Genomic DNA, 26120 nt, shown 5'->3' on the forward strand with positions numbered 1-26120 from the left:
TTGGGAAGAGGGAAAAAAAGTAAACGAGACAGATAAGCCTCAATCAGACGAGTCTAGGGCTCACCGGACCTATTCTCTGAAGTTCTGGAGAGCTCACATACCAACATTACAGACAGAATCCCATTTCCTTTGTCCTTTCTGCTTTGTTATGACAGGTCAAATCCCATAATAATACATGTCAAGGATGTATTTATTTTATGGGAAAGGTTTGCTGTCATATTAAGAGATGAGCTGCTCTGTGGGCCATTCGGCAAGTTCTTTTCTTACTTGGGGAAATTTCTGATGGAAGAGACAGTGGGGGTATGTACTGTGCATTACCAAACCCAGCCCTCCACCTCAGCCCCTGATCAGGACGGTCCTCACTGCACGCGGCCGCCGCTCCTCCTGTGGCATCTCCTATGGCCTCTCCAGAGGGGAAGGGGGTCACCCATACGCCAGCTCACAGGCACCTGCTCCCCAGACCGTCCGTATGTAAACGTGAGACATTACAAGCCTTCCTGAGTGCTCCGTTTTATCCATGCATTCTCTAGTTGTGTATACCTAACCATGTTTATCACCGTAAATGAAAATAAAACCCACCTTTTCTTCTTTTCGACATTTACTCTCTCTGTGATCACCCCTGTCACTTATTTTCACCTTGGTCTCTCTGTCTGGCCTTTCAATAAATGCGGTACATTACTGAAGCCTGGGGGCTCCTTCGCCGGGAACTGTTTCCATTTCTTCCCCCCACCCAGTAAGCACACTCCAAGGGCCCAGGCCCTGCTCGCTCTGGACGGCGGCTTGGAGGACCCTCCTGGTCTCCCAGCTTCGGTGCTGGAGGCCTTTCCTCCGAGCCGTGGTCTTCCTTTTGCTCTGTGATTCGTGACCTCGTGGTCCAGCCCTCATGCTTCAGATGCCCTCCTAAGACTTCAAAACACCCCCTTCTCCCATTCAGTGACTCCTGGAAGCTCCATTCTCTCCCGAGTCCTTCCCAAACATTCACAAGAAAGGGACAACATCCTAAGTACCTCCCGGCTCCTTCCTTTGAACTGGTCTCTTGCTTGAGTAGCAAATACTTAGCTGCAGAGATCACCTGTATTCCTGTCATTCATGCACAGTCTGTTCACTGATTCTGGTTTACTCCGCACACCACTCTTCATATTACACCTAGAGGTCCACCTGGCAGGGACACCATTTGAGTCGCCTTATAAAGGACTTGGTATAGGGATCGGGTATTACTGGGTGTTTCGTGTCATTTCTAAACCACTAAGAAAATATTCCCCAAACGTGGGCTGTAAGAATTACAAGCCATAAAATATCTGGCAATCAAACCTATTTCTAGCGATTATTCTTCCCACTGTTCTCAGAAACGTCCTCTTGTTATTCTAAAATTAACAAGTCTGATTTGGTTTTACTTTCCTATTGATTCCTATTCACCTCCTGCTAAAATGGAATGCTTGCCAGCCATGAGGTTCATAATGAGAGCTGGTCTCCCCACAAGCAACTGGAATGAAAGCTAATGGATTCGTTATGGGAAATGGATTTATTGCTCTTTTATAATTTTTATCCACTTCAAAGTGAATCCAATGAATCGTTTAGCAATGCAATTAAACTCATAATAAATTCAGGGTAAACACTCGAAGTTGGAAACTAAGAGGGAATAAAAATAGAAGAAAGATATATTTCAATGCAAAAATCCTCATTACAGTAAAGTGACTTTCAAATGATCGTGGGCCTAAGAAGCATCGGAGGGGCTTGTTAAAAATGCCAATCCCTAGGCTCTACTCAGAGGTTTTTATTCCAGAGGTGTGCATTATGGTCCAGGAACTTGTGATTTTAATAAACGCCCTAATGGTTCTAATACACTTGACCGTACTTTGAAAATCACTAATCCCAAGGAACCTACTTTCCTAAGGTTATATAACCCAATCAAATATGAGGTTTTGCAGGACATTATTTCGAAACGGTGGGAAAGTTTATGGAAAACACAATCTACACCACAATCAAGGAAAAAAAAATCCAGTGAAATGAGGTGTAACATTTGAAATTAATGAGAGAGGCAGATTAAAGCGGAAATACATATTCTCGTGAAGAATCTGGTGGAAACATATCACTGGGAGGCTATAGTTATGCCATAAATAGGTTTGTGAGCCTGTGTCTGATCAGATGACGGCTCTGGTTAGGGACGGAAATGCAAGAGCTTGAATGCATTAAAATGACATCTATAATGCTGATATAGGATTTTAAATTCCAAATTTATGATAATCAGAAAACTGTGACACTGAAGAGAATTCATTCTTATAAAAAAGTTCTAATTTTAGTCTTCTACGCCTGCCAAATCTTAAAATTTCTAAATATACTACAGTTATAGCATAAATCACTATATATCATATATTCTATATCATGAAGTTACTATATCATAAATATACTCTATATCAGAATATATTTAGAAATTTTAGATCTGCTGGGCGTATAAGATGACTGGAATAAGAATTTTTTTCATAAGAACAAACTCTTCAGGCTCAGGATTTTCTATTTCTCATAAATTCATAACTTAAAATCTTTTTCAGCTTGACTGCCATTTGCCATTCTCTTGCAGACCTCATTCTAGAGACCTACTGTGGACCTACAGCATAAATATAATGGAAAGATCCTTTTATTGTTGATATTTATGTTCAGAAAGAGGAGGTGATTGTACCATAATTACATTAGCTCTGATAATACTTTTCTGCCTTGATAGAATGTCCCTTTTGTGGAAAGAAGGCATTTTGTGCATGGGAAACAATGAGGAATATAGATAAAAAAAACAAATTCCATTCCTAAAAATTTCCAATTTTTTCTTGTCTCCTCCTTCATCTGCATGATTGTCACTTGGTTTTCTTTATGTTGCTGTCACAAACACTGCCTAATCTACATGAGGAAAATATCCTTTAAATCTCATGTTCCAGTTGTCCCCTAAACTTCATCTCTTAGAAAGGAAGGTCAGAGACAGCATAAATGGGAAATGAAGGAAAAAAAGAATTCCATTAACAGCAGAAAAGAAAATTAACTGTTGTTACAGCCTTTCTTGTAACAGTATAATGACTTATCCTTGAACATGTAATATATTTTCAAAGTGCTCTGTAATTATAAAATCAACCAAGTACGAACAGCGTTTTATTAATTAGGTGAATATAGAGGACTTAAAGCACGTGAAATGTGAAGATATTCAGCACATCTGCTTTTAATAACTCCATAAAAAGATCCTTAGAACATATTCATCATCTTAAAGTTTTTACTAGGACTCTGAAGTTTTCACCTTCTTATCACAACTGTAGCTGTCCCTGGTTTTAATCCCAATTTAGTTCTATCAAACTACTTCACTATCAAGTTTCTGATTAGTGACCACACCAAATTCCTCTCAAAAATATGGTAAAGATGTTTTCGTTGTACAAAGAATCATCAGACTCTCTAATATCTAGAAGCACAGTGAATTTTTTGCTTCTTTTGAGATATTATCTAGTATTAAGCCATTTCAAACTGCTCGCTACTAATTACTTTTTATTAGCATGTAGGGTATTTTGAGACCTCAGAACATTCAAAGGCACTAGAAAGATTTGCTCTCTCTTTTAATAGTAACTTTGATGGGAATGCTGTTCTTATTAATAAATTGGTCTTAAATTTAATCTTCAAATAGAATCAGTTGTTCTGGAAAATTAAACTAGATTTTATTGATAAAAAATGAATTGCTTGAAAAAATTAACTAGTTAGTTGAAATTATAAAGTATATCCATGTTTTACCATTTATCCATAGTAAAAAGCAACAGCTACAGAAAAGGCTTAAAAATAAAAATGAAAAAATTCCTCTTTCTCAACCCCCTACCCTGCAGTGCCACTTCTGGAGGTATAGGTATTTCCACATACCTATATATGCATAACTCATTTTAAACAAATATGAATTATTTCTCTAAGGTCTCACTAATGAGAGCTAAAACATATTTATTCCACCTCATTCTGTTTAACAGCTACCTAGTATTTCAAGGTATGGCTATTTCACGATCGATTTTATCATTTCTTTATAAATGGATATTTAAGTTGCTTTGAGTCTTCTTCTATTGCCAATGGTATGATAATGAACTTTCCTACATGGACACATATGTACACACTCCTCTCTTAAGCAGACACTGGATACATTTCTACAAGTAAAATCAGGGGTCAAAGAATAAGCACATTTTAAATTTTAATAAAATCTGACACAAAGTGCCTTCTTAAAGGGTTATATTTCTACCAATTGTGTACAAAATTGCCAGTGTAGGGCATCGTTAAACTTTTAAAATCTTTGCTAATCTGAATAGGTGAAAAATGTCACATTTTAATTTGCATTTAATTATTACTAACGCTTAGGACCTTTTCTAATACTTATTAGCTACCTGTATTTAAATTTTCTGAGTGGCTCATGTAATTGATTCGTGCGCTAGGAAATGTCCGTTTCTTAAATTGCCTTTAGGGCTAAGAAAAGAAGATGTCATCAGACAGTAAACTTCAGTCTGACTTGCTACCCCATTTCTAAGCTATTAAATGACTATTACTTTTACTGCTTGCCTTGCATACTTTGGTGGCAGTTAGGCTTAATACAACATTAATAATTAAGTTTGAAACTTTTAGATGATTGTCAACGGGGGCATCACTTGATTAAATCATATCTCACAGCTCTGAACAGGCAAGGGAATAGGTCAAGTGTCATGTCATTTTATTCCCGGGTCGCAATAATTGCTAATGGGTATCTGAGCGAGACCAACCTGCCAAAGATAAAATTTGAGATCTTAATCTGTTTTTCAAAATACCGTATTCACACCAGCCATGTGGGTATGAGCTACCATTTCAGATAACCCCACTCTTTGAAAATCTTCCTATTTCCACACATAATAATCCAAAAGAACTTACTTCGAATCTGTTTTTTAATTTCCTTAGCAGGGTCCAACCAATTCTGAAAAAGAAGTGAGAGTCTGAATATGAATCAGAGAAGAATGGAGATGACTTAGTGTTGACTGGGTAGAGATGAACTAAACATATTTGAGAAGGAGTGGCTGCCGGAAGGGTCCCCCAGCTGGGTCCTTCCCCTACATCTGGTGCCCCTTCGCTAGTCCTGCGAGGGCCCAGGCTCTGGTCTAATGAGAAGATGTGTGTGCACACAATTCAGGCTTGACAAAGTTCTTCTCTTTTACAACAAGTGCCTTCAGGGATTCAAGCTAGCACAGAAACAGAGGAGAAAAAATGGTGGATTCTATGTTCAAACAAGTTACAAGCATGAGCTAAAGATACAGTCATCCTTTGGTAACCACAGGGGATTGGTTCCAGAACCCCAGGTAACACCAAAATCTGAGGATGCTCAAGTCCCTTATACAAAATGGCACGGTACTTGTATATAATCTATGCAACGCCCCCATATACTTGAAATCATTTCTAGATTATTTATAATACCTACTTCAATGGACATGCTATGTAAATACTTGCTGGTGCACTGGCAAATTCAAATTTTGCTTTTTGGAACTTTCTGGAATTAAAAAAAATATTTTTGATCTGCTGTTGGTTGAACCTGCAGATGCAGAACCCAAGAACACAGAGAGCTGACTCTGCATGTAACTTGACCACTGACGTCCTAGCCGTTCAGTCCCATGCAGCGACTTCTGTGATTATAGATTTTAAGGCACCTTCTTAGAATGCTTTCCTAACAAACGAACACTTGCCACTTACGATTTTCCTCATTAGAACACTCAGGTGTTTAATAATGAAGTTAGACATCATCCATGGAATTCAGTAAAGATAAAGTATGATTCACTAACAAACGACAACAGAACAAGCGACATTTAATGAGCACAACTGCTGTGGCTCAGTTTCCAGCATTAAGGAAACAATTTCTTCCTCCTTATCTTTCAGGCAGTTGGGGGGATAAGTGAGATAAAGGCCTGAAGAGACTGCAGCAGGTATAAGAGTCTACAGAGGTTTTACATGTATCATTAAACGTGGACTGAAAACATTAACTGCTTGCCTCGTACATCAGGTCTGTACATGATTCATCTCACATTGTGATTCAGCAAGAATATGAAAGTGTAATAAGATGAATTAATAAGATGGCATCCAGTGAACATGTTTTCCGTATAATTATCAATTTATGTGATTCCCATTGGCTCAAATCCATGGAAATGTATCATCCCCCCAAAGCACCATATAAAATGCTTTTCTGGAACCATAAAGAACTCAAGCATGAAAAGCAGAAACACTGACTGACTGTTTCCAAAAGACTCAAGATTAAAGGAAGTTGTCAATAATTTCCTTCATGAAGAAATAAGGTGATTAACAGCATTTAGGGCCTTGGATAATAAATGGGAGGGCGTGGGAGCACGAGGGGAGGTGGAGAAAACGATTTACCAATTCAGTTTCAGTTCACTTTCTTGCAGTGAGGCGCAGTTGAAGCCGCAATACTTTGTACTGCTTTCAACCACTCACCTTCTGGCTTTCAGCATCTCGATATGTAAGCCCAAAATAGTCTTTTTCTAGCAAATTCAGATGTTCACATACTTTATCAAACAGCACTTGGCCTCTGGAGCGTTTCTGTGGAGAACAAAACAGAAAAACAAGTCAACACACACCAAAAATGTTCTCTCAATTGCCATGAACAAAAATGGGTAAAACTTAAAATATTACTCATTGTAACTGTTCAGTAAACAACAAGCAGGTTTGGTCACTTTACCAACTCCTTTTTAACTAGAAAAAAGGCTCAATAAAGTGGACCTAATCCTGTAAGAGGCAGCTCCTACAGAACAAACAAATGAATAAAAAAATAACTCCTGTCAGTGAGTAAGTACAGGCGACCTGTGGATGATTTCGAAACGGAAGTAGTTGGGGAAATGAAGTGGTGCTCGAAGCCTCAAATATGTTGTGAAACACGAAAATCCTGACGGTGAGAGCATTAAAGGGCCGACCACAGCGGTGCTTCAGAATACCCACGCTCACTCCCCCCCGTGATCAGGTTCTGAGCCTGAGAAGAACTAACCCCATTCCTTGTCTCAGGCCGAAGTCCCCTGCAAACTTTCTACCCCAGTCCTACTGAGAAAGTCTAGCTGTGGATCACTTTCTGGAGCCCGTTAAACTTCATTAGTTTTTGTTTACAGCCACAAATTTCAATTTTGTATCACAGAGTTCAACTTTCTCTGAATTTATTTTTTAGAGAAAATCCTTCCTATTAAACATAACAAACATGTTCATTAAGTTTAAAGATTTAAATGATCATTTATAAATGTAAGATGTAGACATATGTGCTGTATTTTTGGCCATAAAGCAGTCGATTGGAGAAAGAAAAAAGGCAGTCATCTGGGGAAAAAAATCCATCAGCTTAATTTATGGTGATATACAGTATCATATTTTCATCAAAGGTCTTTTAAACTTGGCCTTGGAGTCTGAGATGGATTAACTGGAAGCAATTAAGCTAAAGTACATTTTGTTTGTGCAGTACCAACATTTCACATCTCGTACCTTAAGTGTATTTGTCTTTAAGATTTAATGTAGTAAGAGAAAAATAAGAAAATTGATAAACAATGGGCATACCAAAGAGTACGTATCCAGAAGACGTGTAAGTGGTATGTATTACTGTGCAACCGCAAATATACTGGAAATTACTTAGTCCCCTCAAGCATGACTATTTAGGAGAAAAGATAAATGTAGGATACAAAACTGAAGCCTGAATTGTAACCAGCTGAATAATCAATGTTGTATTTGAAAGAAGTTTAATAATGTATGAAAATAAATTACATGTTAGCTAAACTGTGTAACATTGTTCAATGGATATAAATAAATGGTATGACAATGAAATGCTGCTCGCTGGTTTAAATCCTTTATTTGTAAATAACAGCATATTGCTTCTGAATAACGCTTAACAAATTATAAAGTTTGCACCAAAAAAAACTGGTTCTTCTGATGCTTCCATTGGTATGATGTCCAGTTTAGAGATAAGAACACAGAGGTCCAGAGGAGTTACATGGGAGAGGCAGTCTTAGTGCTGCCTATGACGGTGGCTTTAACAGGTAAACCTGGCTTTGAGTCTTCCTTATGTCCCTTGCAGCTGTGCGGACCTCGAAGCTTTCCCTCTGTAAAACGGGTATGAAACCATCTACTTCTTTGTAATGGTTGACATTAAAATGAAACAAAGTATTCCAACTTGGTCCAGTGATAACACGTCAAGCATCCCACAAATGTCAGCCATTGATATTATCAGCCTACGTGATTGATAAATGGCAGAATACGTAATACAGAACTCACTAGGCATTTTTGTGGTAGGAGCACATATATAGCTCCTTGTGGTACCAATAAGCATCCTTAGTATTAATATGCCCTGCTCTTTCTTCAGATATCAATTATCTGCTTACTGTCTAACTGCTTTAACTACAACACAACACACACACACACACAAATACATACCAGCGTCTGGCCAAGTACTTTCTCAATGAGTAAAAACAAACCAAAACAAAACAAATACAATAAACCTTCCTCTACAAAGCCCTCTACATCCTCTGAGCCAGCAGCAGACCCCAGCCAGGCCCTCAGTGGAGGAATTATTCTGGTCATGCTGCCGGTGGCCTTGGGCATTGTTTTATTAGCTGTCTTCTGGCTGCTGTCTTCTTCCTTTTGTCTAACAGGTGGAATGATTAGCTCAAGCACAGACCACTGTACTAACTGGTTCTTAATTTTCTGGCTTCTCACCATATGATTACTATTAATGAACCACAGCTCTCTCCTGAACAGACCAGATTTTTTCTTACTATTTTAAACATATTTGAACACTATAAACAGTCCTTAAGACAATAACATAGTGGTCCATTCTTCACTCTGAAGGGTTTTTGGGTTTGTTTCTGTTTGTTTATTTTGGCCCTAAGAACTAAGACGGGTTGTCTAGAATCCGCTATAGATGGTTATATGTAAACAATGAAATTCCTATCTGCCAAACATCACCACAGCCGCCAGCCAGCTGGATGACACTGGAAAGGTCTCTCACGTTATCTGGGCCTTCACCTTCTCATCCCTGAGTGAGGATATATGACTCCATGGAGCCAGGTGATCACGGGCTTGAGGCTGTAACTGGGCACCTGTGCTCATGGCCAACATCACTAATGATCACAGCTCACTCCCCCGTGCAGCCCAAATGCGGCCTCAGAGCCCCACCGCACACGTGATGAGAAAGACCCTGGCGATGGATGGAGTCGGTGGCACAGGACACCAAATGGGTTCTGCAGCCCCAGACGGGATCCCCCCGCAATCACTCCCAACTCCCCCAGATCCTTGATTCTTCTTACGCAGGTCACTTTTTTCTAGTGCATTATCGAACTTCTCAAGTCAATTATTTCTACATGTTGACACTGTGTGCATCTTTAGGTAGTAACATCTAAAATATGACTGAAGCTCAACCGTCACTGGGCCTTTTAGAGAATTTATGTTAAATATTCGGTCCCCAAAGATAGGATGTTCATTAAGTCATCAAATCTGGGCATCTTACTTTCATTGGGTATGTTTATAACAGCTATAATGAGTCAAGAATTCAGTAGAAGATAGTGGGAAGCAGTTGCATAGCACAGGGAGATCAGCTGGGTGCTTTGTGACCGCCTGGAGGGGTGGGATAGGGAGGGTGGGAGGGAGGGAGACGCAAGCGGGAAGAGATATGGGGACATATGTATATGTATAACTGATTCACTTTGTCATAAAGCAGAAACTAACATACCACTGGTAAAGCAATTATACTCCGATAAAGATGTTAAAAAAAAAAACAGAATTCAGTAGATTAAAAAACATTTTTTGGACAGAGGTATTCTAAAATCAATGGGTAATTTACTTAACTGGAGACGATGAACAGCTTTTAGTCTCATTTGCTGTTTCCTGTGAGTTGTTAAGTCACGTCTCTGACTCAGATGCATTCGCAGTCTACATAACCATTGACTTTTAACACCTGGACGTTAAGGAAAGTGGACTTTGCTTTCCTGGAGTAACAAACCAATGGTGGACTACCCTCTCTCTACCCTCTTTTTCCACTTAAAATTGGGTTTCTCTTTCAAATAGAGAAGACGAGGATACGTCCATCATCACCACTCAAACACAGCAGATGAAATAAGCTTTTCTGCAGCATTAATGAAACTTCCTGCAAGTCCAAGATAATTCAAGATTTTTACAATGTTGGTAAAACACTGGTTTTCAAGGTCTTATCAACCGGCATCACCTGAAAGTTTACATTAAATTTTTTATTTGTACTTTTATTTGTCTAACAACTTAAAAAAACTAATTTCAGAATGTTTTAGGATGGGAGAATTTCCAACATTTCCCAAAGTAGAACAGCATCACGAAAGCCTGCATACTCATCACCCAGTTTTAACAAATGCCTCTGAAGACAATTTTGGTTCCTCTGGAGTTCTGCTCCACTCATCCTCCCCCTGGGTACTCTGAAGCATCTCAGCAAATAATTGTGTCTCTATTTATCTTAGTATGTAACTCTGCTCTTTTAAGAAATGTAATCTCAATAACTTCATCACATCTAAACAAAAGTAGCAATCAGTTCATAATATCACCAAATATCTAGTCAGGACTTTAATTTCCCCAATTATTTCAAAGATTTTTTTTTCTTTTTCATTTTCTTTGATTAGCCCATACACCGCAATCGGCTGACATATCTCTCTGGTCTCTCTTAATCTGCAAGTTCTCCATTTATGTTGGTTTTCCCCTTGAAATTAACTTGTCTAGGAGACCAGGTCATTTGCCTGTAGAGTTCGCTCAGTCTAGACTTGCTGTTTGCATCTCCATGGTGTAATTTAACATGTTCTTTTGTCTTCTGTATTTCCTGTAAACTGACAGTGAATCTAGAAGCTTGACCACATTCTTGTTCGACTGGTTTCCATAAATGACGCTGTGCAATTTCACCACGAGGCATAAAGTTAACTCTTGCCTTTTTGTGATATTAGCAGTCACTAACGATCGTTGCCCTAGACCCATTAATCTGAGGTGGCAAGATGGGGATATTCGAATCCGAACCTTGGTCCCCCATTTATTAGTTGGAGTATGTCTATGAAGAGACACTTCTCTTTGTCAGAATTATTTATCCAGTGACATAGTCTGATGACGGAAGCCAGGATCAATGCTCACACCTTTTCCTTTACCCAATTTCAAGATAACGAGTTGGCTTTCTAGCACCATCCAGGAGTCACCAATCAGGATTTTTGTCTTATATCATCGCTATGAACCCACGGGCTAAATCAGGCTTGACGTGTTTCAGTCCATTACAGGTGTTACCCATATTGATGCTCTAAATGTCCCCAAGTGCTCTGCCTTACATTTTGCCTGTCAACTCGCATCCTTCACAATGCTTCTCCAGTCCCACTTCTTTACAGCATTTCCTGTCCTCCCAGCCAACTGTGACTTCTCTCACCCTTGGACATTAGAGCACTTTATGGTACCAAGAGGGCACCTTCTATATTCTGCCTTCTGTCACAGCTGTCTCTCTGTGCGCTCGCCTTATATCCCGACTGACTATAAAGACACTCCTGGTGGCAACGTGCCTCCTATATTTATTTTTTATGGAGCCTCATTTTGGTCAAATGCCATTAAGAGAATAAAAAGGTAACGTGATGAAACTTAACATTTTTCTCACTAGCATATCATAACCAATGTTGCCAAAGCAAAATTTTAAACTAGTGGTTTTTCAACCGTGGATCCTGGGAGCATCTAAAATATGCCAATATCCAGGAACCCACCTCAGGTCAAATAAGTCAGAATTTCTGAAGGTGGGCACCAGGCCTTTGTATGTTTTCAAGATCCCATTTGCAGGCATGGTCGAAAGGTACACTTAAGTTTACAACTTAAAAATTCTTAAACGGAGGACTCTAAAGCAATTTTCCTTTTCGTTCCGTTTCTTTTTTTGAGGAAATGTGTAACTTCTTCAGAGTTAGATCCACACCAGTTTCTTTCAGGCCTTCTTGTACCAACACTGATAGCTGCATTATGATCAACTTTATTTACACACACACAGTCTTAAAATCTTAAGACACCCTTTCCAACAAATTTTCTTGAGAAACGTTAATTTCTCAAGAAATGAAAAACGAGCCACATGCTGAAATAAAATGCTACAAATGAGCAATGATAAACCACCAACCTATAAAACCAACCAATAAACCAGCCAAACAATGAACCTGCATTTAAAGCTATGAACGAAATACACAAAACAGAAATGTTTTTGAGTTCGAATTTTTTTTTTTTTAGCTCTCCCTCGGTAGAGCTAAAACATACAGACTTTAACTCAAGAACCTGCTACCTTACTAAAAAATGACCCAGGTAGGTTAACAAATGTCTTGATTTCCTCTTTTGTGAACAAGTAAAAGAATTCACATCTTCCCCAGCAGGTTAGGGAGGTGATGGAGAGGAACAAACACTGGGCACTGAACCCAGGGGAGGATGGAGGGAGGAGCTGCTGTTGATTGACAGCTGACCAGGAGACGGCACACCTGTGGACGCATCCTCTGAAATGAGCGCCGCCTTGATCCTCAAGTCCCTGGAAATCGTGTCTTGGTCTGTGCTCAAGTCGTGAGCGCACAAGCAGGTAGCACAAATCGTACTAAACCCCAGCACAAGACTTCAACAGAATCTGTCTTTTCTTTCAGTCTCACAAAGCTATGAATCAGCCTGGGGAAAGGCTAAAAGCTGAAATTAGAGAAATTTGTAAAGTCAAGTATAATCTTCTCGTCTTAGAAAGACGGGCTGCAGTTCTTATTTATCTGAAGCTGCACAATCACAAAGAAAATGAGGCAGCGCACGTCGTTCTGCCTGAGAACTGGAGCTAATCAATGGTCCCTACTTCTTGGGGGGGGGAAATGTGGAGGGGCAGGGGAACCAAAGCCATCAGCACCAGGGCGTGTGGATATACCCTTGAGGCTCCGCGGGATCTATGTGCACATTTCTTTAAACCGTCACTGAAAAAAAAGCTCAGGCTTTTACCACGTGCATTAATACAAGGAAACATATAATATTGAGACCCTTCAGGGAAATGGACACTTCCGTACCCTTATTTCAGCTGCTTTGAAATTTGAGGGCGCGCCAGCCTGTAAGCACTTTATTCTTTCCATCATATATCTTCTTCAACTGGACTGCTGATTTTCTTCTGAAATTATATCTTTCTGTGTATTGTTGCACTTTGTGAACTTGTATTTCTGCTCCCTGAGGACAGGAAACTGTGCAACCTTTTTAATGCCCCCGACAGAGTGTCCTAAACACAGAAGACATTCAACATATGCGCCTAATAAACACTCCGGGCATGAATCTGAAGGAGGAATTTCTCCTCACATTATCTTCGATTAATCTCGATGAAAAATGCCATCATTTTTTTTTCATGCTTCCTTCCCTAATTGCATATTTCCACACTGAATGCTTTTCCAGTCTCCTCACTTCTCAAGGTCAACTGGAATTCTCTTCATTTCTAAACGATGGCAACGCAATTTGCCTGGTGTTATAGGAGCACGTGGAGAGCTCAGCAAACTAGCTAAGCTTAAACTTGAGCCTAAATCGGACACCTGGACTCTGTGTAGGTTATTTTTTCCTGGGTCTTCTTTTTGCTCTGTCAGATAGAAAAACGTTCTAACACAGTCTGCCCTGAAATTTAGGTGGATTAAAAAAAAAAAAAATCTACACTTAGAAAATACCAAGAGGAATAAAAGATGATGATGGTGTCTGGTCTGTGACAACAGTCCAAAAACACTTGAGATCTGAGGCCAGGAAGGTCTAAGAAGCAATATATGGCCCCAGCTGCCCTGTGCGCATCTACTTCCATTTGGGGCTTTCTGTCTCAAGTGTACTTTCAATGCCAAGTTTAATAAGCACAGTAGGAAGTCCATTATCCCCGTCACTACTGCCAGGATCCATGCCCAGAGGGGCAGGACCTAGTCTATGTACTAAATCCCAAGCGTGATCCGGGCAGTGAATTCAGAGGGCTGATGTGAGAAGCAGAGATGATTTTTTTCTGCCTAGATGTTACATATCTTGCTAGCTCTTTCTTTAAATTCACAAGCAATCAGCTTTTTAGAAAACCGTAATAGTTCTTTTCACATTATTAAGTCAATCAATGATTATTCTGTCACTTTCTTAAACTCAGTTCAGTTAGCAATAAAGATCTGAAGTGGCCTGTTAAGATATGAACCTGGGACCACTTCCTGGTCTTGCTAAGTTTTTAAACACAACAGTGATTTATTTATTTATTTATTTATTTTTGCGGTACGCGGGCCTCTCACTGTTGTGGCCTCTCCCGTTGCGGAGCACAGGCTCCGGACACGCAGGCTCAGCGGCCATGGCTCACGGGCCCAGCCGCTCCGCGGCATGTGGGATCTTCCCGGACCGGGGCACGAACACGTGTCCCCTGCATCGGCAGGTGGACTCTCAACCACTGCGCCACCAGGGAAGTCCCACAACAGTGATTTATTTCCATGTCTCAACTGTCTAGAAACTGAGAATTCATCTAGCATTATTTAAATATCTTCAAAATGTAATTTTAAAGATATTATTCCTATCCAGTTCAAGTCGGTTTTCCCACCATTCTATTCTAAGTGAGGCACATCAGACAACCCCAATGCTGGACCCTGGCTCTACAACTAGCTGGCTGTGAGGTGAGACGGTCACTGAACCTTTCTGAACTTCACTGCCTTCATTAAAAAATGGAAATAATATTGGTCCTTACTCATAGGATTGTTGCATTAAATAAAACACAGGAAAGCATACGTATTGCCTAGCCCATGGGAAACGATAACCAATAAATGCTGGCGATTATTAGTAGGCCCTTTTCATAAGAAGCCCAATACATTTAGGTTTTCTAATGCTGAAATTTGGTATAGAGATTGACATACCACTGATGCCTATTTCATCTGCAGTGAAATCATCCCATGTCTCTTGTGAAAAATAAATCTCACTGTACAGGTAAGAGGGAGAAACGGTTGAAAAAACTATTATTATCAGTAAACCAAGGGTACATTCAATTATCCTTTGCAAACACATACAAAATGGTTTTCAGCAGGCACTGGGTATACTGGCACATTTTAGTACATCCTAGGCCAAAACATGATAGTTACATATTATCATAGACATGGCGTGCAGCACAACCAAAACAAGCAGGCAGAGTTCAAATGCAGTAGAGTCGACCTAGGTTTGACAGAGATTCTCTGAAAAAATACTTTTAGCACACACACGGCAAGAGTCCATTTGCGCACGTGAAGCCCCTCCGCCTTTTTTTAGAAAGATGCCTTCTTCTTTCAGCCACAATCTGTCCCTGTCTTCATTTGTTGCCACCATTTCAGCCTCTGTTTGAAATCAGACTTTTGTGCTCAGAGCCATGTACCGTGGTAGATGATAGCTTTTCAGTGAAGCGTGCTTCTTCCTGGCAAAAACATTGGGCTCGTTTTTTCACAAAGTTTCACATCACACATATGAGATGTTGGCAGCGAGCGGTCAGACAACATTTCCTGCTGTTAATCTGCTAAGGATTCAGGTCACTAAGCCAATGTGTGCCAAACGAATGCAGAAAAGGAAGCCCTCGGGAAGAGGGATGTTTGAAAGAGACAGACTTAAACCTGAATCTTGTAAAAGAACTACAGGGCCTAATTCAGAACGATGCGGGACTTTGTGAAATTCTTCCTGGGAGAGGAAGTACTTATGTCTCCTTTCCAAGACAATTCTCAAAAAAAAAAAATCAAACAAAACCCAAATTGTGATTTATAACTCATGTGGTCAAATAAAGCACTGTAGGCAATGCAAATGTTGACAGTGAAAACACAACTTTTAATGATATACATTTAACGAGTAGGAATTTGTAGAACGGCCACTTTTCAGTCCTATAAGGCACTGAAGATCAAAACCATATAATAACAGTAAGTGCTTTAAACAAATAAGTCTTAAGTGAACCAGTGTCCATCAGCTGTTTCCTCTTATTAACAGGACAAGGCTGTGAGTAAGCACACAGAGGAAGGATTTCAGGGTTATTATGCAAACCACTCACATAATTAAAAAATGTAATTATATCATTTCGCTAGTTAAAATAGAGGTTTTAAATTAAAATAATTGTAAAACCTATGAAAGACCTATAATGAAAACATAAATAAATAAAAAAAATAGGACAGCTGATGACACTTTCAATGACACTTAAGGTCGGTCTGGCCTTCACTGAAAGCATACCATCTTTTGGATTAGTATTTAAAATCCAGTAGCTGGGGAGAAAAAGCCTTTGTAAGCATCTAACTTTTTGATTCTACTTACATGTTCTCCAGCTTTGTCGGACACGTGCAATAGCCGGTGTGGACCACCTGGGGTACCAGCAGGTCTACACGTCCAAGGTTGGGATTGCTTTTGGACCTCGCTGTCTCTATCGGGGGCATCCTGAGCTCCTGAGCTCGCAATCCTGAAGAGCCAGCATTAATCCTATCGGCCCAGCAGTTCCCACACTTGGGAGCGGGGGTGGGAGGAGCCTGCTCTGCCCTGTGAAGAAGGGAGGCCCAGGCCTCATTCTAGAACCAGAGCAGACCTGTCCCCTCGGGTCAGCACAAGGTCCCCTCACTGCAGCCGTCCCAAGAGCTCATTTAACCACGAGGGAATGTTGGTCTCTGCTGACTCCTGAATCTCAGATGGTGATTTCTTTGAGCTTTGTGGTTATTTACTTTTAAAGCACGAATTGCATCAGCAAATGGCAGTAAATAACACTCACATAAAAAACTGAAATGGTTAGGCAAACTGAATCCAGAAGACAAAGGGCTTTCAAAGTAGGTACAGCCCTTTGCCTTAACAAACAGCTGTAACGTTCTTTCACTGACAGGAGAACTTCAAACCATTCTGTTCAAGCAAAAAGTAAAGTACGACACACTCAGATTATTCTGATTTTTCTTGGGCTCACAAGATTGCCGCTGTCTTTCCTGGACCTTATCGGTGTTCAGAGCTGAACTGGGAGGTTCGGGGCTGAGGGACTTTGGGAAGTTCTTCGGGACTTGAGTGATGCTCCCCCTTCTCTGAAGGCTGAGCCTCTAAGTCAGTCCTGCCAGCTCCCTCCTGGCTTAACAAGGACTGAGGGCAGCAAGACGCCTGCGATCTTGGGGGCTCAGGAGGATGTCAAGTGAAATTCAAAGGAGATGAGCCCGAGATTTTATCAAATGTACTTTCACTTCTGTCTTTACATTCAAAAACTCTTTGTGAGAATATACCCACGTGGGAAGACCAGAAGTTGGCTATCAGACTCAGCAGTGAGAGCACAGACAGCCAGACTGAGGATGCGGTCAGACCCCATCATCACGGTGGGGGAGGTCCCGCCTGCCTCTTTGGCTCCCCCCGCGGTGCCCCCTGGCCTGCCCTGACCCCCTACTCCATCACACAACCTTCCTCCAGCCCCTCTCCCTAGGCTTCCTCCTGCCAAAGTCTGCACAAGCCACCTTCACACCCTGGACCCTTCCACCCGTCCAGCCTTCAGATCTCTCCTCAAGCACCCCTTCCTCAGGACTCTACCCACCCCCCACCTCCAGGACCAGGTCTCAGAGAACGTGTTTTTATATCTTCTGCATCGCACTTGTCAGGGCGGCAATTTCACGTTGCTTTGTGTTGTAATTTGAGTAATGGTAATGCCAGCCGCTCAGGTAAGCAGTTTCTACCTGCAAATGGATTCCCAACACGTACCCCTGAGCCTGGCAGAGAGCAAAATTAGTATTTTTTGAAACAGGAAAGAAAATCAAGTGAAATAAGTGCATCTGGGGTTTATTTCCTGTTCAAAGCTCTTCAAAAAACTGCTACGTTCTTTGAAATTTATTCAGGATCAGTTTATTTATATTTTTCTACCACATGGGTATAATCTGCTCTGGCCAGATCTAGAGTGTTGGATTTTTTTCCTAATTTCTGCAAGAAGACAATATTTCATCCCTGCAGGTGGTAGACCTATTAGCTTTTTTTTTTTTAACATCTTTATTGGAGTATAATTGCTTTACAATGTTTGTTAGTCTCTGCTGTATAACAAAGTGAATCAGCTATATGCGTACGTATATCCCCATATCCCCGCCCTCTTGCGTCTCCCTCCCACCCTCCTTATCCCACCCCTCTAGGTGGTCGCAAAGCATCGAGCTGATCTTCCTGTGCTATGCAGCTGCTTCCCACTAGCTATCTATTTTTCATCTGGTAGTGTATATATGTCAATGTTACTCTCTCACTTCGTCCCAGCTTACCCTTCCCCCTCCCCGTGTCCTCAAGTCCATTCTCTACGTCTGTGTCTTTATTCCTGTCCTGCCCCTAGGTTTATCAGAACCATTTTTTTTTTTTGATTCCATATGTATGTGTTAGCATACGTATTTGTTTTTCTCTTTCTGACTTACTTCACTCTGTATGACAGACTCTAGGTCCATCCACCTCACTACAAATAACTTAATTTCGTTTCTTTTTATGTCTGAGTAATATTCCATTGTATATGTGTGCCACATGTTTATCCATTCATCTGTTGACAGACACTTAGGTTGCTTCCATGTCCTGGCTATTGTAAATAGTGCTGCAATGAATATTGGGGTACATGACTCTTTTTGAATTATGGTTTTCTCAGGGTATATGCCCAGCAGTAGGACTGCTGGGTCATATGGTAGTTCTATTTTTTTAAGGGATCTCCATACTGTTCTCCACAGTGGCTGTATCAATTTACATTCCCACCAACAGTGCAAGAGGGTTCCCTTCTCTCCACACCATATCCAGTGTTTATTATTTGTAGACTTTTTGATGATGGCCATTCTGACTGGTGTGAGGTGATACCTCATTGTAGTTTTGATTTGCATTTCTCTAATGATTAGTGATGTTGAGCATTCTTTCATGTGTTTGTTGGCAGTCTGTATATCTTCTTTGGAGAAATGTCTATTTAGGTCTTCTGCCCATTTTTGGATCGGGTTGTTTGTTTTTTTGATATTGAGCTGCATGAGCTGCTTGTATATTTTGGAGATTAATCCTTTGTCAGTTGCTTCATTTGCAAATATTTTCTCCCAGTCTGAGGGTTGTCTTTTCCTCTTGTTTATGGTTTCCTTTGCTGTGCAAAAGCTTTTAAGCTTCATTAGGTCCCATTTGTTTATTTTTGGTTTTATTTCCATTTCTCTAGGAGGTGGGTCAAAAAGGATCTTGCTTTATGTCTTGATTTATGTCGTAGAGTGTTCTGCCTATGTTTTCCTCTAAGAGTTTTATACTGTCTGGCCTTACATTTAAGACCCATTAGCTTTTAAAATTCCACCTCAAATGTTGCAGGTTAACTTCCTGATAAATTTCTCAATTTCTCCTGAAGGGCGAATGGTCCTGAGCTGGGGCTTCACTCCATTACTTTCATTTGATACACGCTCTACCCCTCACGCTGAAATAGAAAAACCCAAGGTGGGTTATGGTTTCTAAGGACCTTCCGTGACTAAACTGCATGAGATCAGCCTGAACTCCCAGGTAGCAGTAGTCCTGCACCTGCTCAGTAAGTCTGTCTGATGAACGTGGAGAGCAGTTCCATGCATAGGACCGGGATGCGTCCTGGATTCTCCTTTAAAAATTCTTTTTAAAATGCCTGGTTAAGTAGCAGATTAGAGAGTTAACTACTAAGCGTGCAATTGGTCCTGCCACCTAAAAACTTTTCTCAAACTGAAGTCAATATTTTCGTAGGAGTCACAATATTTAACGGGCTTACCGTTAATAATCCTATAAGGGGAATGAACTCATTCACACACCTAGGCACAGATTTTCCTGTGAGGTTACCTTGAAGAGTACAGAGGAACTTATACTGCTCAAGCTTTAAAGTTTTTCTGAGCTGAAATCATTGAAGTCCTGCTCTGTCCACAGTGTTAGGGCCCTGGGCATCCTTTGTGTCCACACTGGCCTAGATCCAAATGTTTGAGGTGTGTCTTAACCTCACCCTCAGGCATTTTTGTGGCCACGTCCTTGGAGAAGGTGGGTGACAGTCTTTCTGCGAACACGCTCTCATCAAGCCCTCACCTCTTCTGAGATGTCAGTAGCATCCCTAGCTCTCCTGTTAAAAAATATAGTTCTCCACTGAGCCGGCAACTTAGAAAGCTGCACATCTCGGATACTTAAAGAGAAGCATCATCTCAAACAAATCGTTACTTAGCGCTTCTTTTTTTAAATTTTATTTATTTATTTATTTTTGGCTGTGTTGGGTCTTCGTTTCTGTGCGTGGGCTTTCTCTAGTTGCGGTGAGTGGGGGCCACTCTTCATCGCGGTGCGCGGGCCTCTCACTGTCGCGGCCTCTCTTGTTGCGGAGCACAGGCTCCAGACGCGCAGGCTCAGTAGCTGTGGCTCACGGGCCTAGTTGCTCCGTGGCATGTGGGATCTTCCCGGACCAGGGCTCGAACCCGTGTCCCCTGAATTGGCAGGCGGATTCTCAACCGCTGCGCCACCAGGGAAGCCCAGTTAGCGCTTCTTAAAGGTCTGACTGAGAGAATCGACCACCACTGAGACTTTCCTGACGGCTATTCCTAATCTCCCAGAAGAAGCTGACAGAGAGCTTCTCTCAAACGGCGGGACCCGGAGTGAAAATTCTAGCCAGCAAGTGGAGTGCTTTTACTGTGTGGACGCTGTGAGGCGAGCGCTCTGAACACACGTTCTGTGGGTTCATCTCTTTCTGGCTTCTTCCTCTCATTTTCTCTTGGCCCCGCTTTCTGCTTATTTATCTTCTTCTCATTATATTATGTGTATTTCTGTAAAACACCTTAAATCCTCGTGAGAACATGGCTGGGTATACATCGTAGAAGCCCCAAGTTAAAATCAAATGTTATTTCTGAAACAAAGTACCTTTACAATTTGGACGGGGTTTTTTCCCCTATGACGACGACTTCTTGACTATTAAGGAAGCTCAGCGAAACCTGATATTCCCGATGGTGCCTTTTTTTTTTTTTTAAAAAGAATAACTGGAGATATGAACTGAAGCATTTTGCTTGGGGTAATCCTTGAAAACCATCCCGTGTGCTTTACAAGTTCAGTATAGGGGCATTTCCCTAAAGAACGTGGTGGCTCTTTCAGTGACTTTATTTGCCGTCACCATGGCATCCCATAAGAAATAACAAGTCTCTTTATTCCTTCCAGTTTCCCAAAAACCATCCTAAGAACCAATTCTTGTGCTGGCTGTACGTCCGCATACCATCGCTCATGCTTACACGCAGCCGCGGGGCGAATGAGGTGCATTTCGAAGTGTAAATATGACTTCGAGATCAGAATTTCTTTCACCCGTATTAGAAAGTGACCCCAAATGTGCATGCCAGCTAAACACAGCTGTCTGTCACGTGTCCGACACAGCCAAGATGTCTTGTCTGTCAACGAGAAGAAACCCCCACTGATCAAAGCCTTTCATGAATTAATACCTAACCCGGCCATTTAAAATTGCCATTTGTAGAGACATCCTGGACCCGAACTGCAGGAAACAGTCACTAGGCAACACCAACAACATAGATTGGTCTTGGCAGGAGAAACAAACGGAAGACCCAAATTCCATTTATCTAGAAATAAAATACCCACAATAGTCATCTGACAAGGGAAATCGCACCAGGTTATAGGAAGCTAATGCTCTTGATGGAAGTGTGATGTGTTCCAACAAAAAGATCCCATAACTTAGAATCTGTGACCTCTTCTAGAAGAAACAAAAACTTGAAAGTGTTCTGGCTGGTCAATACAACCCACAAAATTGAAGAGAAAAAGAGTCCTTGGCTTTTCGGCCGGCGAGAGAGGGAACCCGGGGCTCAGCACTAGATGCCCCTCGGCCCCGGACCCGAAGGAGGCGGAGGGTGGGGAAGGGGGTGGTATTTCCTGAATGAACAGCAGGGCGTGACCACAGCCCCTGAACTGGAAAACTGAGGGCGGCTACGTATGGGGGTGGGGGGGGGGCGTATTTTTTTCTAATCTGAGATTAAAACGTTCAAGAAAACTTTCCGAATACACCATCCCCTTCACAGTTACTTAAAGATCACGATGACACAGCCCGCTAATGTAAAATTAGTCCTAACAGCCTTCTTACATTGTTCCAAGAAACAGGGATCAGTCGTTCCTTACAGGAAATATTAATGTTACAGTTCTTAACACTTAGTATAACTGAAATTCTAATGTACAAAAGACCGCAAAAAGCCCAACTAAAGAAGTAAAAGGGTGGCACGAGAATCCATCACAATGAACGACGCTAAATTACTTCTCGGAGGACAGCGCCTGCGGCAATCCCCGGCCTCCTGTTTTCTACGTTCAATAGTGCCACGCCTGGATGGCGGTTAGAAAGTGATACTGGGAACGCGGGCCTGCGTAGATTCTCTCTTGGATCTGTTTGAAGGAGACCCACTCGACCATAATCACTGCTGTAATGTCCCCATGGGGTCAGGCACGCCCGGTTCCTAAGCTGGGGTACACTCCCCACCCCAACTCTAAGCATGAGTGTTGCCCAGAGCTCTGCTGTTAATGCTCTTCGCACTCATTCACTGGCCGTCTGCACGATCTCATTCACTCGTGCATGTGAATTAGTGTGAGAGATACTGGCTCCCACAGAGCCTACCAGCCTGACTTCTCTTCCAAAGGCCAAACAATGTATCCAATTGCAAAAGCAGATTGCTACTTTCATATTCCAAGCACCCTAAGTTCAATAGGTTTAAAATTAGATTCACTATCTTCCCCCACAAACTTTTCTCCTTATACTGTATTCTATAAATGTGGATGCCATTGTCAGTTACTGTCTCTTCCACTGCCGGCATCCCTGCTCACCCATCCAATTAATCAAGTTTGCTCATTTTCAGGACAGTTCTTTAAAATCCATTCTCTTCCTTCTGTCCCACTTTAGTAGAAGTACATTTTCAAAACACAAAAGGCCAAAGAGCTCCCCTCAGAAGCACCCCATCACCTATTGTGATTTCTCCTCTCCCTGGTGTACACGCCCCACGTGATCCCTGGGACTGCAGATAGAGTGGATCTTACTTTAATCTAATGATGAGGTTACATTAGCTGGCACAGCTGACCTTATGATAGGGACATTATCCAGGTAGTCCTGACCTAATCGGGCCTGAGCCCTTAAAAGCGGAGAGTTTTCTCCAGCTCATAGCAGAAGTGGGGTTGGCAGAGAGACCTGACGTAGAGGGCTCTAAGGTGAGTGAGGTTCTCTGTTGCCAAGATGGAGGAAGAATCACAGACCAGACAGCCAACTCAGGAGCCCCAAGTGGTCCCCAGCTGACAGCCACCAAGACAGTGGGGACCTCAGTCCTACAACCAGGAGGAAATACATTCTACCAACAGCATCAAAAAGCATGAAGATGCATCCTTCCCTAGACCAGCCTCCAGACGAAGATGTAACCAGTGCCCAACATGATTTCTGCTCTATGAGGCCCTGGGCAGAGGACTAGCCAAAAACTGTGAGATGATAAATACGTGTTGTTTTACGTCTCTAAGATTATGGTAATTTGTCACACAGTAGTAGAAAACCAACATATACAAACGATACCCAACCTTGTTGGCAAGTCAAGCCCATCCTCCCTCATGGGCCCTTGGTCTTCCTTTCCAGCCTCAGCTGCTCCTGACATTTCAAATTCTCCCTGTGTGCTTTTCACATCTCCTTATCTGCCCAAATTCTAAAGAGAATTATGTAAATATCCTGAGTGTAATTAGAATTATTCTGGAAATATAAAAATAAGTAAATAAGGGAATGCCACTTGACTTAAATATCACTGCAGGGAAAGTCAGCCAACATATTCTAATAATAATATCTATCTGCCAAAAAGTGATTGGACACGTGCTCACCATTTTTAACAGCATGAACCCCTGTTGAGGAATCTTTGCTTGTTAAGGAAGTATTTACAGACAGCTAAAGCTCTGGAGTCATGCTTTTTATACATCAGCCCTATTTCAAAACCTAGATCCTAAAAAAGAAAGAAGAATCCAAGAAACGTGCCTCAAACAGCCACTCCCAATTTCTTCAGGCAAGAAAGCTCTCTACAATAGCAGAGGATCCGTCCCAGCATGAAATGGAAGTGAGTTGAGCAGATTTCCAACTCTTTCCTTTTTCTGAGTGGCTCCTATTGTGTCCCTAGTTATTTTATTAAAACCCAGCACATCACAAAACTCCTAATAGGGTAAGAGTCAAAGACTCCCCTATTCTCTACTTGCTACACAAGGGCAAATACAGGATGACCTGCACTTTATAAGACACTTAAAACCGAATAGTAAAGAAGCCTCTTCGAATACACTACTCAGAGTTGCTATGAAAGAAACCGGAAAATACAAAGAATCAAGGCTTAGTGGAACTAGAAAGACCATTAAGGGACTTCTGAAGGGAACGAGCGTGAAGGAAAAGCAGTGTGACCTCGTCAGGCCCCTTCTCTAATACTTTCCTACACACCTCGAGGAGTTCATCACCGAAGCCAAGGACCACTGCCTCCTCACTCACCATGAAGTGGAAGTCCGCTCAGGAAAAGAAGCTAGCACTGAAAGCCAGAAATGGGGTGTGTATAATTATTTTCAGTATATATTCAGGCTTGTTATAAACACCTACTGCTTCTGACACAACAGCAACAGACCCTTAGCTGCATCTTCTGTCTGATCTCAGCAGGTGTAAGCCGGACAGTGTGAGAAAAGCAAATTTCCTGTTTTCTAGCTCAGTGTCTTAGTCCTAACAAGCTTCTAGGTAATGGGTGTTAAATCTTAAACACAAGCACAGTTACCTCCTGTTCCTATTTAACACGATCATTCAGCATTTCCCGAACTGTCAGATGAATGATTAGCTGATATGGAAGCACTGATAATATTCTTTCCAGGTTGGGGAAAAAACCCTAGAAAGGGAGAGTCAAGATGAAATTCACTTTCTTGCACTTAAGAAATACTTTCCAGTGTCTAATATACTATTAGGTGATAAGAGGAAATCTCTAAACAGTGTGGAGGCTACGATCCTGTGGTTTTGTTGTTGTTGTTGAAAAGACTTAACATTTTTAGAGCAGTTTTATTAGGTTTGCAGCAAAACTGAGGGGAAGGTACAGCGATTTCCCACATACCCCCGGCTCACATATATACCTGTGCCCAGCCTCCCCCATCATCAACGTCCCCCACCAGGTACATTTATTACCATTAATGAACTTACACTGACACGTAACACACCCTAAGCTCCTAGTCTGCATTACAGTTCACCCTTGGTGGTGTACATTCTATGAGCATGGACAAATGTATAATAACATCATTGTATCGACAGTATCCTACAGAGAATCTGCACTGCCTGAAACATCCTCTGTGCTCAACCAATCCATCCCTCCCACCTCCGACCCAACCCCTGGCAACCACTCATCTTTTTCCTGTCTCCATAGTTTTGCCTTTTCCAGAATGTCCCAGAGTAGATGGCATCATACAGTATGTAGCCTTTTTCAGATTGGCTTCTTTTACTTAGCAACATGCATTTAAGGTTCCTCCGCATCTTTTTATGGCTTCATAGCTCATTTCTTTATAGCGATGAATACTATTCCATTGTTTGGGTTCTAACACAGTTTATTTATCCATTTACCTATTGAAGGATAAAAGCAAGCCTTTAAAATGTATGAAGCTATGACTCTGTTTCTATGTTAAAAACCTACCACTCTCTATACAGAGTCTTTTATATTTATATTCTTAGAGACAAGGCCCAGAAGGATTGGCCTTAATGCTTTATAGCGTGAAAGGTCCATAAGGTTAGCGAGCCTTTCAAATTAGCCAGTCACTGTAGGTCCAGCAGGGACCTACATTACAAACAAATGGCAAACCAAGATGCCACCCAGGCTGGCGCTACTATCACATACCGCCTCCCACAGTTTAATATTCTTAGGCTCAAAATTCAATTCTTGGGCGCAATTCTGGTGGCACAGTGCTTAAGAACCCGCATGCCAATGCAGGAGACACGGGTTCGAGCCCTGGTCCGGGAGGATCCCACATGCCGCAGAGCAGCTAAGCCTGTGCGCCACGACTACTGAGCCTGCACTCTAGAGCCCACAAGCCACAACTACTGAGCCCACGTGACACAACTACTGAAGCCCACGCGCCTAGAGCCCATGCTCCGCAACGAGAAGCCACCACAGTAAGAAGCCTGTGCACCTCAATGAAGAGTAGGCCCCGCTTGCTGC

At 41.7% G+C, this 26120-nt stretch overlaps 1 protein-coding gene across 25 annotated transcripts in view; it reads right to left on the bottom strand.

The window, feature by feature from the left end:
- Positions 1–26120, bottom strand: part of EPB41L3 (erythrocyte membrane protein band 4.1 like 3) — a 214685-nt gene that overhangs the window by 44160 nt on the left and 144405 nt on the right. For all 25 annotated transcript variants that reach the window (XM_049698274.1, XM_049698280.1, XM_049698278.1 and 22 more), the window contains exons 4-5: positions 6466–6570; positions 4903–4945 (exon numbers count right to left, since the gene is read on the bottom strand). In XM_049698274.1, coding sequence (XP_049554231.1) covers positions 4903–4945; positions 6466–6570 — 148 coding nt within the window. The remainder of the gene's footprint in view (positions 1–4902; positions 4946–6465; positions 6571–26120) is intronic.

The sequence above is a fragment of the Orcinus orca genome, chromosome 15 (genome assembly GCF_937001465.1).
Source record: "Orcinus orca chromosome 15, mOrcOrc1.1, whole genome shotgun sequence".
NCBI classification, from domain to species: Eukaryota; Metazoa; Chordata; class Mammalia; order Artiodactyla; family Delphinidae; genus Orcinus; species Orcinus orca.